This window comes from Neovison vison, chromosome 5 (genome assembly GCF_020171115.1).
Source record: "Neovison vison isolate M4711 chromosome 5, ASM_NN_V1, whole genome shotgun sequence".
Classification (NCBI taxonomy): Eukaryota; Metazoa; Chordata; class Mammalia; order Carnivora; family Mustelidae; genus Neogale; species Neogale vison.
In genome coordinates this window covers 27192624-27208722 of record NC_058095.1, presented here as the reverse complement: position 1 = coordinate 27208722, position 16099 = coordinate 27192624, and the positions used below count along the sequence as shown (strand labels likewise).

The 16099-nt window shown below is 39.8% G+C and overlaps 1 protein-coding gene across 1 annotated transcript in view; it reads right to left on the bottom strand.

Moving 5' to 3' along the window:
- The window catches only part of BLMH (bleomycin hydrolase), a 47367-nt gene extending 32214 nt beyond the window's left edge, over positions 1-15153 (bottom strand). The window contains exons 1-6 of the mRNA XM_044248226.1: positions 14956-15153; positions 14436-14633; positions 10403-10512; positions 9561-9702; positions 8865-8953; positions 7121-7213 (exon numbers count right to left, since the gene is read on the bottom strand). Of these exons, the coding sequence (XP_044104161.1) occupies positions 7121-7213; positions 8865-8953; positions 9561-9702; positions 10403-10512; positions 14436-14633; positions 14956-14968 (645 nt within the window). The 5' untranslated portion in view covers positions 14969-15153. The remainder of the gene's footprint in view (positions 1-7120; positions 7214-8864; positions 8954-9560; positions 9703-10402; positions 10513-14435; positions 14634-14955) is intronic.
- Between the last annotated feature and the right edge of the window lie 946 nt (positions 15154-16099).

Below are 16099 nucleotides of genomic sequence, written 5' to 3'. Positions count from 1 at the left end.
CTGGTATGCTCTGTATCCACATCTCTGTATAGCTGGTCTCCCTGTTACTCATGTCTCAGCTCAAATTTGACCTCAGAAAGGCCTTTCCTGACCACCTCATCGAGCACCATATTATTTGTTCTTCAAAGTACATATCACATTAGATAGTTTCCTGTTCATTTACTTGTCTGTCTCCCTCCACTAGTATGTAAAGTCCATGAGGGCAGGGACCATGTCTGTCTTGGTCATCACTATATCACTAGCACTTAGAAATGCTTAGTACTTAGTAGGTACTCCATTAATGCTTATGGAATTAACAAGTTTCAACATTTTTCCTCACTCTCCTTTACCCCAAAATTTTGCCTATTCCCTCAACCCCCTCCTTTGGGTGAACATCAGTTTGTTGTCTGTATGTATAAATCTGATTCTCTTGTTTGTATTTATTCATTTCCTTAACATTATTTTTAATGATGAATTCTTGGTAGGTAAGCTGCCAAGTCAGAGAGATTTTTCCTCTCAGAGCTCTCAGTTTCTCTCCTCTTTTCCATGTTCAGGCCTAATCGGTCCCACCTGAACGGCCACAGCTTCATAAATAGTCTAACTCTCCTCCTCCCAGCTTCACCTAATTAAATTAATCTCCTAAACGGCAGTTTTACTTCACATCACTCCCCTCCAATCTTTCTACCTGCTCATTTCCTACTTAGTTAAACTCTTACCCTAGTATTCAAAACTCATGCTTGCTTCGGCAGCACATATACTAATATTCAAAACTCTCATGATGTTATGACTAATTCTAACTTTCCACATCATTCTAGCTTCAAACTTCACTGTGTCTCAGGATCACTAACTTAATGTGGATTACAGGGCCCATCCCCAGAGATTCAGATTCAGTATATCTCCAGTGGGACCCAGAAATCTGCACTTTTTGACAAGCTTCTGATGATTCTAATGCGGACAGACTTCACATCACTTTCTGAGAAATACCATTCTTGCTCCTCCCCAAGACTCTAGGTAAAAGAGCCTACTCACTGCTCACCAAATCTCCCATAAGCATTATCTAGAATGCTTTTCTCTCCAAACTTACTTCATTCAAAGTGTATCTCAAATGCAACTTTCTCTAGGAAGCCTTCCTTGATCCCCCAAGTAATATGTACCAATTCCATCTCTGGAGTTAGACATGCTTACATATCTCTTAAGACATTTACTTTACTTCACTTTGTATTAGTTATTTTATTCCCCTACTAAATGTAAGTTACTTAACATGTATTATCTGCAACTCCTCCCATATAACAGGCACTGAGAAATATGTGACTGAGTGCTGTGGGGGTCCAGAATGCTTCACACAGTATGCCTCGTGGGTGCTACCATCAAAACAGAACCTTGGGCGGGCTGGATCCAAGTCTGACTCAGCAAGCAATTCTGAACATTCTTTCTTTTTTTTTTTTTTTTTTTTTTTAAAGATTTTATTTATTTATTTGACAGAGAGAGATCACAAGTAGGCAGAGAGGCAGGCAGAGAGAGAGAGGAGGAAGCAGGCTCCCTGCCGAGCAGAGAGCCTGATGCGGGACTCGATCCCAGAACCCTGAGATCATGACCTGAGCCGAAGGCAGCGGCTTAACCCACTGAGCCACCCAGGCGCCCTGAACATTCTTTCAAATCAAGAGCTGGGAGGATAAAAGTTTTTCATCCACTTCAAGAAGAAAATTACATCTTCATGGGCTTTTGTTTTTCTTTTTAGAATATCCACTAAACTATGATAGAAGAAATGCAGGTTTATTTTCGAAACAACTCTGATTCTCAATGAGCTAAATAGAAAAATGTGACTCAGATCCAACAAAGACATTTAAATGATAGTTCAGAAAGGTAAGGAATAAATGTCTTCATTATGTTTGGTTTTCATGACAGACAATGATGCAAAATGTATTTAGGGTTGTATGCAAACATGATACACAACTTATCTCCATTTAAACTAAGGATTTTATATTGTTTGGAGATGTGAAATTTTCACTTCTGAAGGAATTCAGAGCTCTCAGCTCCAGAATACTTAAGAGACTGCCTGAATTTAAATACTTAGTTCATATTACTTCAGAATTTTAACTATTAATGGGAGTCTTTGGTTTAAGTACTCACTGATTTTCCTGATTATATCTCTTTTTAGTAAAAAGGAAAAGGAAACATAATAGGTGAACATTCTCTCTTTCCTTTAAGAACCTTTAAGAACTAACCTGAGGTTACTCCCTTATTCAGGGTCAGAGATGTCCTCCAAGGCTATCAAAAGAATAATTCCCTTTTCTCTTCCAGAATCCAAAAGAGAAGACCATACTAGAAAATGTTATTTCCTTCATAGTAGTAGATCTTTTTTTTTTAAGATTTTATTTATTTATCAGAGAGAGAGAGAGGGAGAGAGAGCGAGCACAGGCAGACAGAATGGCAGGCAGAGGCAGAGGGAGAAGCAGGCTCCCCGCCGAGGAAGGAGCCAGATGTGGGACTAGATCCCAGGACGCTGGGATCATGACCTGAGCCAAAGGCAGCTGCTCAACCAACTGAGCCACCCAGGCGTCCCCATAGTAGTAGATCTTAACCAGAATCATCTGAGAAGCTTTTAAAAGTACGGATGCCTTAATTAGATGCCAAAACAAAATTAGCCAGGAAAACAATAAGAGAAGAATGAGACAGGACTAGCCTCACAAATACTACAACACTCTAAGTAGCTCCAGCAACTAAATAGTTATTGGCAAATGAATAAACAAACTAATAGAACAGAATTGAAAGCGCAGAGGCTTTAAAAGGATAAAAATGGCATCAAATTAAGGGGTAGAGAGAGGATGGAAAGGTAAAAAATGTGGGTAAATTGGGTAGCCTTCAGGGAAAAAAGTTAGATCCATGCCTCATACCCTATGCCAGGATAAATTCTAAACAGATTACAGATTCAAATACAAAAATCAAAGCCCTATAAGTATTAGAAGAAAAATGGAAGAATTCTTTCATAATTAAAGTCTTTCTACTTAAGAACTATAAAAAATTTCAAATTATACTATATCTAAGTAAAAAATTTTGCATAGCAAGAAAAAAGCATATCACAGATAAACAAAAGACTAAGAGGAAAAAAATGCAATTTCTATCAAAAAGGGCCAAGGTAAGGAGTACCTAGAAATTGTAAGAGAAGAAAACAAGTTAAAGATATGAATATAGAGTTCACAGAAATGATGCTCAGCCCCACTCAAAGTAAGAAAATATTATAATGAGATACTTTAACTATCAAATCGTTCATCAATCAACGGCTGACCTATCAGACTGGTAGGTATCCAGTTGTTTGAGAAGTATATTGCCTTGGTAAAACTAACGGGAAATAGGTTCTATCAGATATTGCTGATGTGAGTATAAACTCCCCAAAGAAGATAATTTGCATTACATACTGAAATTACAAATGAATATTTTCCTGACTCAAAAATTCTACTTCTTTGGGGCACCTTGTTGACTCAGTCGGTAAAATATGCAACTCTTGATCTCAGGGTCATGAATTCAACCCCATATTGGGTGTAGTAAAGCTTACTTTAAAAAAAATTCTACTTCGGGGCACCCAGGTGGCTTAGTTAAGTGTCCAACTCTTGATTTCAGCTCAGGTCTTGATCACAGGGTTGTGAGCTCAAGCCCTGCATTGGGCACCATGCTGGGCATGGAGCCTACCCAAAAAAAAAAAAAAAAAATTTCTACTTCTAGAAATATACCTACAATTATACAAGCATATATGCAAAATAATGTATGTACAAGATTTATTATATTTTTAATAAAAGCTTGGAAATAATCAGAATGTCCATTACTAAGGACCAAATAAATCATTTATACAACAGAATTCTATGCAAATATTTTTTAAATGCAGAAACTCTTTAGGTATTAATATAGAAAGATTACCAAGACATATTGTTAAGTTAAAAAACAAAACACTGTGCAGAACAATATGAGTCATAGACTAACGCCTCTGCAAAATGGAGGAAAATAATATAAACTCATATTGGATTGTTAAAAAAAAAGGTTTCTGGAAGGATAACTAACAACTAATATAGAAACAAACTAAAAAAACTGGTTGGGGGATACAGGAGAACTAGAAGGATGGAGAATAGGAGGGAAAGAAGACTTTTCATTGTATACCTTCTCATATTTTTGATATTTAGAAAATGTTTTTTATGCAAAGATGTCTTTACAATAAAAAAAAAAAATACAGATAATTAGGCTCCAGTCTCAGGGAAACTGATCTTGCACGCCTGGAGCAAGCCTAGGCCTATATTCCAGTTTTAAGAGCTGAGAGCCACTGCTATAGAATTTCTTCAGCAAATCATAATGGCTTCCTATCTCTTTTCATAGCACTGGTAAATATTGTTTCCAGTCTTTATGCTTTGTTTTTAACGGAGTTTTGAGAGACTACATTAATAATCCCAAGGAGATCTGGAGGCTAAAAAAAAAAAGTAGATGCACCAAGAAAACACTGCAGTAAAGGGGACTACATGTTTCCAAAATGGATCTGTCTGGTCTGTCATCACAACAATCAACCTGCACTTCTCTAATAATAATGCCTTTAGTACAAACACATTTCATTCAAAGCCATCTGAGCTTCATGGCTGTTGATTTAGTCATTATTTTGATGTGCCTACAAGGCTGGGCAAATCATAGGTACTAATTTGTGGCTTTAAAACCAGAGCTAGACTCTTCATTACCAAAGAGTCATAATCAATAAAGAGGGGTTTAGGGGTCTGTAAAAATCTAAAGACCGACCACACAGAATTCTGGAGTCAACAGTTTAGGCAGAATCATTAGGTAAATAATCTAATAAAACAGCCACCATACTCAGGACTCAGTTAGGTGGTGTTTTACTATTTTTCCAAGATAGGAGTAGGGAAGGAAAAATATATGAAATATATCTGCCCTAATTTTTATCAGCCAATCCCAGGGTCAGGACACGGATCTTAGATACACTATTTGAAAGATCATTAAAGCAAAAAACAAAAGCCAACAGGATGCTTTCAGTTTGTAAGAAATATTATCTAGGCTCTTTTCCAGAACTGTTTACAGAATTTTTAGGCTTACGACACCCTACCATTTTACTATAATCATAAATGAAGGCAAATCATGCAGGAAATATGGCCTCAGCAAGAGAAATCATTCCAAGCTTGAAGGAAGAGAATTAACACATACTGGACAACTGCTTTGTGCCAGGGACCATGGCTTGCATTATTCTAATTCCTTATTTGATCCCCACAAAAATCCAATGAGGAATATATTTTATTTTTTTAAAGATTTTATTTATTTATTTGACAGAGAGAGAGATCACAAGTAGGCAGAGAGGCAGACAGAGAGAGGGGGAAGCAGGCTCCCTGCTGAGCAGAGAGCCCGATGTAGGGCTCAATCCCAGGACCCTGGCATCATGACCTGAGCTGAAGGCAGAGGCTTTAACCCACTGAGCCACCCAGGCGCCCGAGGAATATATTTTAAATCCCAAACTGAATCTCAGATAGGTTAAGCATATTACCACATATCAGAGAGCTGTAAGTGATAAAGCCAAAACTGAAATCCATGTCTAACTCCAAAGACTACTTTTTCCTAGTACTCTCAGATACCTCTCTTAAATAGGAATCCTTAGAAAAAAGGGGTAGATAGGAGATAACTTAAATGAACTTAGCAAAATGAAACCCCTGCATCCAATCCACTCAATGAATATTTAAGAAATAGGGTTGCCTGGATAGCTCAGTCAGTAAAGTGTCCTACTCTTGGTTTTAGCTCAGGTCATGTCAGGGTTGTGAGACTGAGCACCATGTTGGGCTCCGCGCTCAGCACTGAGTCTGCTTGAGATTCGAAAGAAAGAGAAGGAGAGAAAGAAAGAAAGAAAGGGAGAAAGAAAAGAAGAGAAGAATGAAAGGAAAGGAAAGGAAAGGAAAAACAGCTACTGTGTGAAGCACTAGGCTAGACACATTTACTTGAACAGACCTGAGAGCTTAAGGAACCTGTCCTGGGTCACACACCAGTTAAATAATGAGAAGACTAGAACTCAAGACAGTCTGATTCCAAGGACCACGCTCTCAACTACACTTTAACTGGCTCTCTGAAATTCAAAGGAAAACACAAGTGAAGCATTAGGTTTGTCCATGGCAGTGAAAAAATTAGGCCATTACTCTATACAAACAGTTTTGAAAGGAAACTGTTAGTTGACTGGTTCCTACTCATGGAACCCACTAGTAATGGGCCCACTGGATGAAAAAGGGAAATGCTTTTTCTTTTCTCAAAGTAATTCATACTTTGATACATATCCATCTGTATTATGTATAGTCTTAATAAAGATTAACTGCATTGATAATAAATATTACCACCTAATATTTGCTTAATGCTTTTCATGTTTTCCAAAATGTTTTCACATACATTATTTTAAGTGACATAACCATCAATAGCTTCTAATCTTTATTCCTACAAAATAAAGCCAAAAGTCCTGGCCACTACCGAAGATCCCTTACAGTCCTGCCTTTCCAGCTTTATTTGCTACCAATCATATACAAGATACTATGTTTCAGCTACACTGTTCTCTGAGGATTCTACCTTTGTTCATGCCACTGTACATGCAATTCCCTTTGTCTAGAATGGTCTTCCCAATCAGCCATCTGATAAATTCCTATTGTTTTTTAAGAGCTGGTTCAAATATCTTCCCCATGAAACCTTCAGCTTGTTGAATTAGTTACTCCCTCCTCTAAGAGGGAGTCCTAGAGGACTAAAAAATCCTTTTTTACACACCTGTGACACAGGATATACCATAACTAATCATATGTTTCTTTTTCCAAGAGATTGAACACTTTGTAGAGACTATGTCTTTCTCTTTTTTGTATCCCTAGTGCCAAAGTCCTAGCAGATACTCAATATTTATGAAATGAATAAAATAATGAATTGTATAGAACATTAAATTGAAAATTAGAAGATGTTAAGTGCAAGTTCCATATGAAAATACAAAGTTTACACCTCAGTTTTTTAGTCGTAAAGTAATTAATTTTCAACTCAATTCTACATTTACTGCAATGACTGTGCTCCCTAATCAGTTTAACAGATGGAAATATTCTGAGAGCTCTTTAGAATGGTCACAAAAAATCCAAATAATTGTTATTACCTCCTCCATCATGACATCTTGTGTGGCTGAGATTTCTCCTCTGGTCGCTCCACTGTGTACCAGGTTCCGTAGTCGTATACAGAATTCTCTCATCTATGACAGAAACTTATTCAGTACTCCGAATAGTTAACCCAACTTCAATATAAATGAGCCTAGTAGACCAGTACTAGTTCTTTTGAAGTGTAACTAAACCAAGACCCAGGGTAAAGTTCATAAAAACATGTATGTATCTCTCCAACCAGTCCACTTAAAATGGCTAAAAACTTTCCATACAGGGAAAAAACATGGCTTATTCCCAAAGAATTCTAGAGGGACCTGTTCTGCTCTGCAACTAATGATACCCTCTGTGCCAATATGGGCCTGGGTATGCGGAAAACATCTGATTCCATAATGCCTATCACTCCTAAGAAAAGCAAGAGACTTAAGATTATTATGCCACTAAGTCACTCTAGCAGATTTTTATTTAGAATTTTACTGGTTGGTCACTTCTCCTTCCTTACCAAATCATTATAACAATAGCTAAGCCAATCTTATAGTTTTCATTTTTGTTGTTTTCAATTTTGAAAGTACCTGAGACAAAGGTGAGTCTTAAATCTAACCACAGTGCTCTAAAAAGGATCTTGTTCTCCTCTAAAATGAAATCCAAAGATATACTGTTAAGGATCTTTTAACCTGTGGATAAGAATTCTGAGTTTCCTGGGTGGAAAATAACCTACTTCTAATAGTGGGGAAACACATCTATAGTTTATATTAAAATTCAATCTTTCTCCCAGAGGTGACAAATCCAATCTCAGCCTTGTAGATCAAGAGAGGTGATTCTGGAAACTCCCAGTTCTCAAAAAAGAGGTCTGGCTGGTGGAGTAGCATCCAACCTTTCTTGGGGGGGGGGGGGTGCCTGGCTGGCTTAGTCAATAGAAGATGTAACTCTTGATCTCGGGGTTGTGAGTTCAAGCTCCACGTTGGGTGCAGAGTTTACTCAAAAAATTAAAAATTTAAAATTAAAAAACCTTTCCACCTTGGGAAAATGGGTTATGTAGCGAAAAAGAATGATTCACTAAGATAACTGAAGCAATAAAAAGCAGTTCAGTGACTACATCAAATCTTTAGTGGGTGGATAAACTATACTGATGTGGTTTGGGGACGCCTCAGAACTCTGCATACTCTTTAAGAAAGTCTCACAAATAATTCTCTCTGGTTTTACTAGAACATAAAATTCTCCCAGCCACTAGGAACCCAATGGGTTTATGGCCCATATTAAGCGTGGGACTTTCTTTCCTCAGTACCCATAAGAAAACATTTAAATTGGGGCACCTGGGTGGCTCAGTCAGTAGGGCAGCTGCCTTCGGCTCGGGTCGTGATCCCAGGGTCCTGGGATCAAGCCCCAGATCGGGCTCCTGCTCAGTAGACAGCCTGCCTCTCCCTCTCCCTCCGCCTGCCGCTCTGCCTACTTGTGCTCTCTCATTCTCTCTCTCTGTCAAATAAATATATAAATAAATCTTAAAAAAACAAAAACATTTAAATCAATAGAAATGAAAGTTGAAGCTTTTTAAAAAGAAAAAAAAACCTCTCTAAGCTCAATTATTTTTGAAGTTAATATGTAGCTACAGTGCCTCTGAAAGACACTGAGTAGCTACCTTGTACATAAACTGTACACTGAAATGCCCAGGAATCCCTCTTGAAAATCAGTTAAGAGTTTTAAGGTAAGTACACTAAATTCAATCCCACCCTGCTCCATATGTTGCACCTTGTGATTCAGAATATCATTCATCCTTCTGGTTGCCTCTGTTGTATAAGATTCAGGGAAACATTTCTTAGGGACGACACCATATTTTTCTAAAAGAAAACACATTTTGGTGTTCAATAAGGTAAAAGCATACTCCAGCACTAGAAACTGTGGCAAAAATAGCTATTGCTTTAAAGAATAGGCCATTGTTTGCTGGTCTAAATCTGAAAACTTAACGATCTTATGCTTCATATCTATCAAACAGGTTACTGAATCTGGATATTTATCAATAGATCTAAGAAAAAATTCTGCTCTTTTTATCTATAATACTATGTAAAGAGCTCAGCATGATGAGGTTTTCCCAAGACACCACTTTTTTGAACGAGGATATTATTAAACAGCTACAGTTGTTATTAAACCGCTGTGTCTTGATTACACTGATGGACAAAAGATAAAATTTTTCATAGCAAGTTGGTTTTACTTAATACAACCATTTCTTCCCCAGCCAACTCTTCACAGTACTTATCTCCTTACCTCTCATTTAAGAAAGGTACTTAAAAGGTTAGAGTATGAGATAAAAGCTCTCAGAGCTAACTGTACATCCTTCTGGGGACTGATTTTACCCTGCACATAACCACCAAAGAGACAGCCCATGCCCAACTACAGGACCTTGCTTGATCATGCTGAGTTTCAGTTCCATTAGAGAAAGGCTCTTACCAACAATATTGACAAGCATATCCCACTGTCCACCATCATTCGCAGGATTCATAAGCAAATACTGCACCAGCCTACCATCCTCAGGCTCCTTCTTCTGGGCTGTTTCCACAAAAGCATTTAAGAAGAAATAACAACGTTCAACCTAGATAAGAGAAGTTAAATAAAATTAAAGGAAAAGAGAGCTAAAACTTTTATTGGCACTAGCAATACAACAGGAGTTTGGGCCTACCATAGCCCCACCACAGTAGGTATTTTTAAACTAAAGTTGGTAATTAAGTATCAGTATCTGGCTTCATAAGAATAGTTAAAGTTTCTTCTTATATTTCTATAGCTACATTCCAATAGTTTATCCAAACCCCGTGCACTGCTTTATTTTGAAACAAAATCTGATATTTAGAGTCTTAATCAGTAAATATCTAATGAACACTTATATGATGTACATTTTAAAAATTTAAAAATTAAGTAAAATTATTTATTGTTTTTCATATAAGTACTGCCCAGAGATGGGAAATTAGGTCCTAGAAAGACCAAATAACCTATATAAAGATGGTAAAAGGAGAAATTACTAAAAACTAAATAAAATATTTTAAATAAGTTAAGAAACAAAGAAGCAGTAGGTGAGTCAGTAAGTAGACTTACTATTTCCTTGCAAAAAAGTAGCCACCTACCAAACAAAAGCAGTTCTGCCTTTGAAGAGTCAACCTTTGATACTTTGGAAATCAGAATAAGTGGTGTCCCATCTATAATGGAAGGCAAACTACAACTGGAAAAGCAAGAAATGAAGAGACAGTCCCTATCAAGGTTGATACTGAAACAAGAATCTTGCAAGATCAGTCCCCTACCTTGTCCCAGAAAAAGAGATAAGATTGACTAAACTCAAATTCTTCAATATTTAATTTTTTCATGAATGGAAGTCTCATAACATTCAGACAAGAAAAGATCCAGCATCGCCCTGAAACAAGAAAGCAAACCAAGAAATTAGACTGAGTGTTCACATAGATTACAACATTGTCCTATCCCTGTTTCCCAAAACTGAATGCATGAGAAGATCTTGAACAATTTAAAACTAAATCAGAAAGAACAGAAAGATTAAAACAACACCAAAACAAGAAAGGTAGGAATTAGCATTTGAAATATATATGCAAAGGCTTAATATCCTTAACATATGAAAAAAATCTCTTTACATATCATTTAAAGACTCCAATACAAATCACCTAAGAAAATCACATGAGAAAAAGAAATATGGCTAGAAAGACATGAGCAAAGATTATGAATACATACTGGCCAAAAATGATACAAATGGCAAAGAAACATTTTCAAAATGTTAGGTGGGGATACATTATTTTTTAACTGATTACGCCCAGTACTGGGATGGATTTAGGAAACAGCATTATTATACAGTCTGGATAGAGATCTAAACAGCTATAAAATACCTGAGGGCAATTGGCAATATATGACAAAAGCTTTAAAAAGACCCCACCCTTTAATCTGGAACATACAGTATATGCTTCTATATAAGATGACCCTAACATAAGTCAATCCCCAGTCTCCTAAGAGAATTAAAAAGAAAAAGTTGTTGGGATGCCTAGCTGGCTCAATCAGTAGAGCATGCGACCCTTGATCTCAGGGCTGAGAGTTCCAGCCCTGCATTGGATGCAGAGATTATTTTAAAAATAAAATCTTCGGGGGCACATGGGTGACTTAATTGGTTAAGCATCCAACTCTTGCTTTTGGATCAGGCCACGATCTCACTGCGAGACAGAGCTCCGTGCTGGGCTCTGCACTGGGTGTGAAGCCGGCTTGGAGTTCTTCCCTCTACCTCCGCCCCTCTTCCCTGCCCCTGACCCCTGCACACAGGTTCACACTCTCTCTCAAAAATAAACAAATAGGGCGCCTGGGTGGCTCAGTGGGTTAAAGCCTCTGCCTTCAGCTCAGGTCATGATCTCAGGGTCCTGGGATGGAGCTCTCTGCTCAGCAGGGAGCCTGCTTCCTCCTCTCTCTCTGCCTGCCTCTCTGCCTGCTTGTGATCTCTCTCTGTCAAATAAATAAATAAAATCTTTAAAAAAAAAAAATAAACAAAATAAAATCTTTAAGAAAAAAAAAAAGAAAAAGTTGTTTAGCTAACTGGATCATACAGACATTAAAAAATAGAGATGAAATAGTAAATGTCCACCTACAACATTTAGTAATTTAAACATATACAGATATTTAAAGTCATGTTAACATTAATAAATTGATGTAGCATTGTTTTCTTCACTTTCACATATGTCATTTTCACACTGATTCACTCTTCACTTTTATCTTGGTATCGTGCTTTTGCCATCATTAAACCCACTCTTACAATTAGAACACATCATCTTTCTTCCATCTATTATGTTTGAGTCACAGCAATGTTTTGAATTCATGCATGATGCTGTTCCTGAAAACTGTTTGCCAGTGCCAATTATACAGTCATCTTCTTAACTTGTCTGGTAAGCAGATAATCATGAACTCTACAATGTTACCATTGCAGAGTTGGTCTACAACTCTTTGGCCTATTTATAATGATAGCCAACATTTCCGTGTGAGGTCCTGTCCTAGGAATATATTATGTTCAAATTTTTCACCTTTTAAAAAAACTGATTCAATCCAATGATCTCTATAAGCATCCAAAACTAGCACAGATTGAGGTCATTTCAGAGTAAAGTGCTTGCCAAATTGTATTTTACTTCAAAATAAATTAGCCAAGAGTGCTCATTACGAGGATCTCTGTAGGGTAGGGTAACTCACTCTTTCCTAAAGGAAAATTCAGAAGGAAAAACCCTGACTTCTTTTTTGGGCATAACTTCTTTACTGCTATGAACTTATGTTCATGCTATATCGGTAAGTGAGAAAGGTAGACAGGTTATCTAACAATATGTAAGGTATCCACATATATTAAACACACACACACACACACACACACAGAATAAAGACCTGACAGAAAAAAATATATACTTGTTGGTATTTTGCAAATATTCTACACTGAAGAACAATAATTTTCTGGGACACCTGGGTGGCTCAGTTGGTTAGGTGGCCAGCTCTTGATTTCAACTCAGGTCATGATCTCAGGGTGCTGGGATAGAGCCCACGACAGGGTCCACACTCAGAGGGGAGTCTGGCTGAGGATTCTTTCTCCCTCTCCTTCTGCCCTCCCCCTACCCATGTGCCCCCCTCAAAATAAATAAATCTTTAAAAAAAAAATAACAATTTTGTAACAAGAAAAAACAATTAAAAATAAGTAACTATAGTGGTTTTGGAAAGTCACTAATGACTCAGCTCATCTTTACCTTGGGTTTGTCTGGATGCCACCTCTCTTATATTTTTATTATAAGTATATTACACTTATATATTATTTATATATATTATATATTATTTCTCAGTAAAGAAAAAATCTGGATGAACTGTTACTGTGAAAACTGCATGAAAATAAACTACATAGCTCATGTGGTATTGATATCTGTTGTAAATAACAGTGTTACTACAGAATATATAAGACCTGATCTCTTCCAGAGGTCACTGAAATCCGGACTATGTAAGGCCACTGTGACATTACTAACTGGATCATTTGTAGCCAGACAGTTGACACCATCCCAAGCACGTCCTACTATGGCAAAACAGTAATTATGGCATGGTCATGACTTTTTTTTCCTTAACATTTAAAAACCAATTTTACTGAGGTATAATTTACATACAACAAACTGTATCAATATGAAGTGTACACTTTGAGTTCTGACTGGCTCTCAGCAAGGACTCTCCCAGTCCGTTTCTGTCAAAACGGACTGGGAGTAGGGTGCTTGGGTGGCTCAGTCAGTTAAATGTCTGACTTCAGCTCATGTCATGATCCCAGGATTCTGGGATCAAGCCCCACATCGAGCATTCTGCCCAGCGGGGAGTCTGCTTCTCCCTCTCCCACTTCCCCCACTTGCGCTCTCTCTCTCTCTCTTTCTCTTTCAGATAAATAAACAAAATCTTTAAAAAAAAAAAAATGCGCCTGCGTGGCTCAATGGGTTAAGCCACTGCCTTCGGCCCAGGTCATGATCTCAGGGTCCTAGGATTGAGCCCTGCATTGGGCTCTCTGCTCAGCGGGGAGCCTGTTTGCCTCTCTCTGCCTGCCTCTGCCTACTTGTGATCTCTGTCAAATAAATAAATAAAATCTTAAAAAAAAATAGACTGGGAGTAATTTTTAAATGGGTACACTTTACAAAGTTCTTTTAGTACAATTTTATTGCAAGAATGTCCTCCTTATTTAGATTCCTGGATAACCAATGTTTCACCGGAGCTGTTTTTCTGACAGCAGTGCTAGACAACAAAACAAGAGTTCTTGAGGAGTAAGGCATGAGAATTGAGTATTTTTCTGTATTACAAACTGGTTTACTGGCAGGAAGTGAGCCCATTAGCATATCTGCTCAAACTGCAACCAAAAAGCCTACTTAAAAATAACATCGTGTCTTTTCCATTTCATACATTTGTGTATGGCCTTCAGGGAAAGAACATTTTGGGGAGTTTCTGGATCATGAACATTTTTGCATGGTTCCCTTTGTACCAAAACAAGGTATCTCCAAAACACCAGGCTAAAGTCACCTAACTTCAGGACACCATACAGTGAATTACATTCAAACAGATGACCACAGACTTGTCATTTCAGTGCTTAAAACATACACTATCAAGGCACAGAGGATCAAAATAAGTCACAAGGTGACGACACTGGATCTGCCTTTCCCTGTGCCTGTTCTCTGGAAATTTACTTCAAGTTCTTTAAACACAAACTTCTACTCAAGACCACTCTTAAGACATCAAAATGGGGGCGCTGTCAGGAAGGTCCAGTAAAGTATGCAAGGAGCTGTGAGACCTCACCTGAGCTCTTCTGGTTAGTGACTGGCTTGCCTTCCTGAGTCACAGCGTGCTGGAACACATGCTGGGCACCCTGTACCGTGGCCCTCTTCAAGCAAATGTCCAGCAGGTCGTGGGTGGTCCCGACATTCTGGGCAAGTACGAACTGAGGGTCGGAATTCAGTTTCTGAATCAGAGCAGCTACCTTCTCCGAATTCAGCCCTGTTGGAAGACCAAATGGTATTTCTAACACCAAAAGGAGGTTTTAGAGGGCCGATCCCGGACTCCCACTGCTTGGCTCCAACTTCGGAGGACCGACCATCCGGAGATGACCCTTGCCGCGGCGAAGCCCTTTACTGGCGACCTCCCCCCAAGTGCTGTCTCCCTCCAAGACCGCTCCAGCCCGCCCTGAAAGCTCCATTCCCGCCTTCGACCCCGGTCCCAGGCCCGGTTCTCTCCCAGCCGCCGGGCCTCCAGGGCCCAGCTTGAGCACCCCACAGAGAGGATCCCGCTAGGGCCTCGGCGGGGAAGAGCTACGCCTCACCCGCGTTGTTCATGGTGGCCTCGCCGCCCGGCTGGGGACCGGTAGCTTCGGGGTTCTTAGGGGGAGCACCGGGGTTACACCGCGGCTCGCTGCCTCAGCGGCCGGACCTGCCTGCCACTCGCACTCGGAGCGCCGGAAAGAGGGACCCGGCTCGGCGGCTGCGGAGGGCTGAGGCCCAGATAAACGGGGTCCGCGGAGGGACAAAACTCCCCCTCGCGTTGCTGAGTCAGCGCCGTCTGGGCTGGCCCCGCCCACGGGAGGGGCGACCGGGCGGGCTCACAACGCGGTCGGTCCCGCCCGCGCCCCTGCCCCGCCTCGGCGCGGCAGTGAGTGGGCCCTCACGCGACCACGGCTTCCTGGCCCACCCTGCTCCCGCTTCCAAGCTGCCGGGGTGGCTGCGCGGTTCCGTGCTGGGCCCAGACCCCAATACTCTCGCCTTGGGGACGGGGCCCAGTAAGCCTTTCCAGAAGCCTTTAGGGCGCTCGAGGCAGCAGGGTGGAGGGGTGGGGCTGCATAATTAAGCGCAGGCTTAGGATCAGTTGACTTTCACACGCACACGCGCGCGCGTACACACACACACACACACACACACACACACACACTTCCCAAAGGCTCTTCCTGTAGGCATCCTTTGCTGACCATTCACTGCATTTTCGATGGCAACTTGTTGCTTGGATTCTAGTCAGAACCAAGTTCTTGTATTTGAGGGAAAATTGGAAGCAAGCTCTTTCCCACCCACTCGGGAGCTACTACCACGGTTCTACAAACATACATCTGCTCGTTTCAAGAAAACTACCCATTCTGGGCTTCAGGGAGTCAGTGAATGTTTCCTGCTTAGCCCAGCATGTGCTAGGGGCTTAAGGGGAATGACAGAGGTCTGTCCTCATTAACCGTGGATCGCCAAACCCTCTCCAAAACCTGCCAGTGAGCATCCCTATCCTCTCCGCAGGCTTTCGGAGTAACTCAGATGTTTTAGAAGGCTTTGAGATTTCGAAGCCCTGTTATATTGTTTTTCGTGCTCTGAAATTCTCAGTCTTTAATAAGATGTTGAAATGGTACCCACGGATGATAAAGCAAATACAAATGTATCTGCCTTATTGAAAATCCTTTCTGCTACTCAGAAGTGTGAGAGTCTATTGTGGAA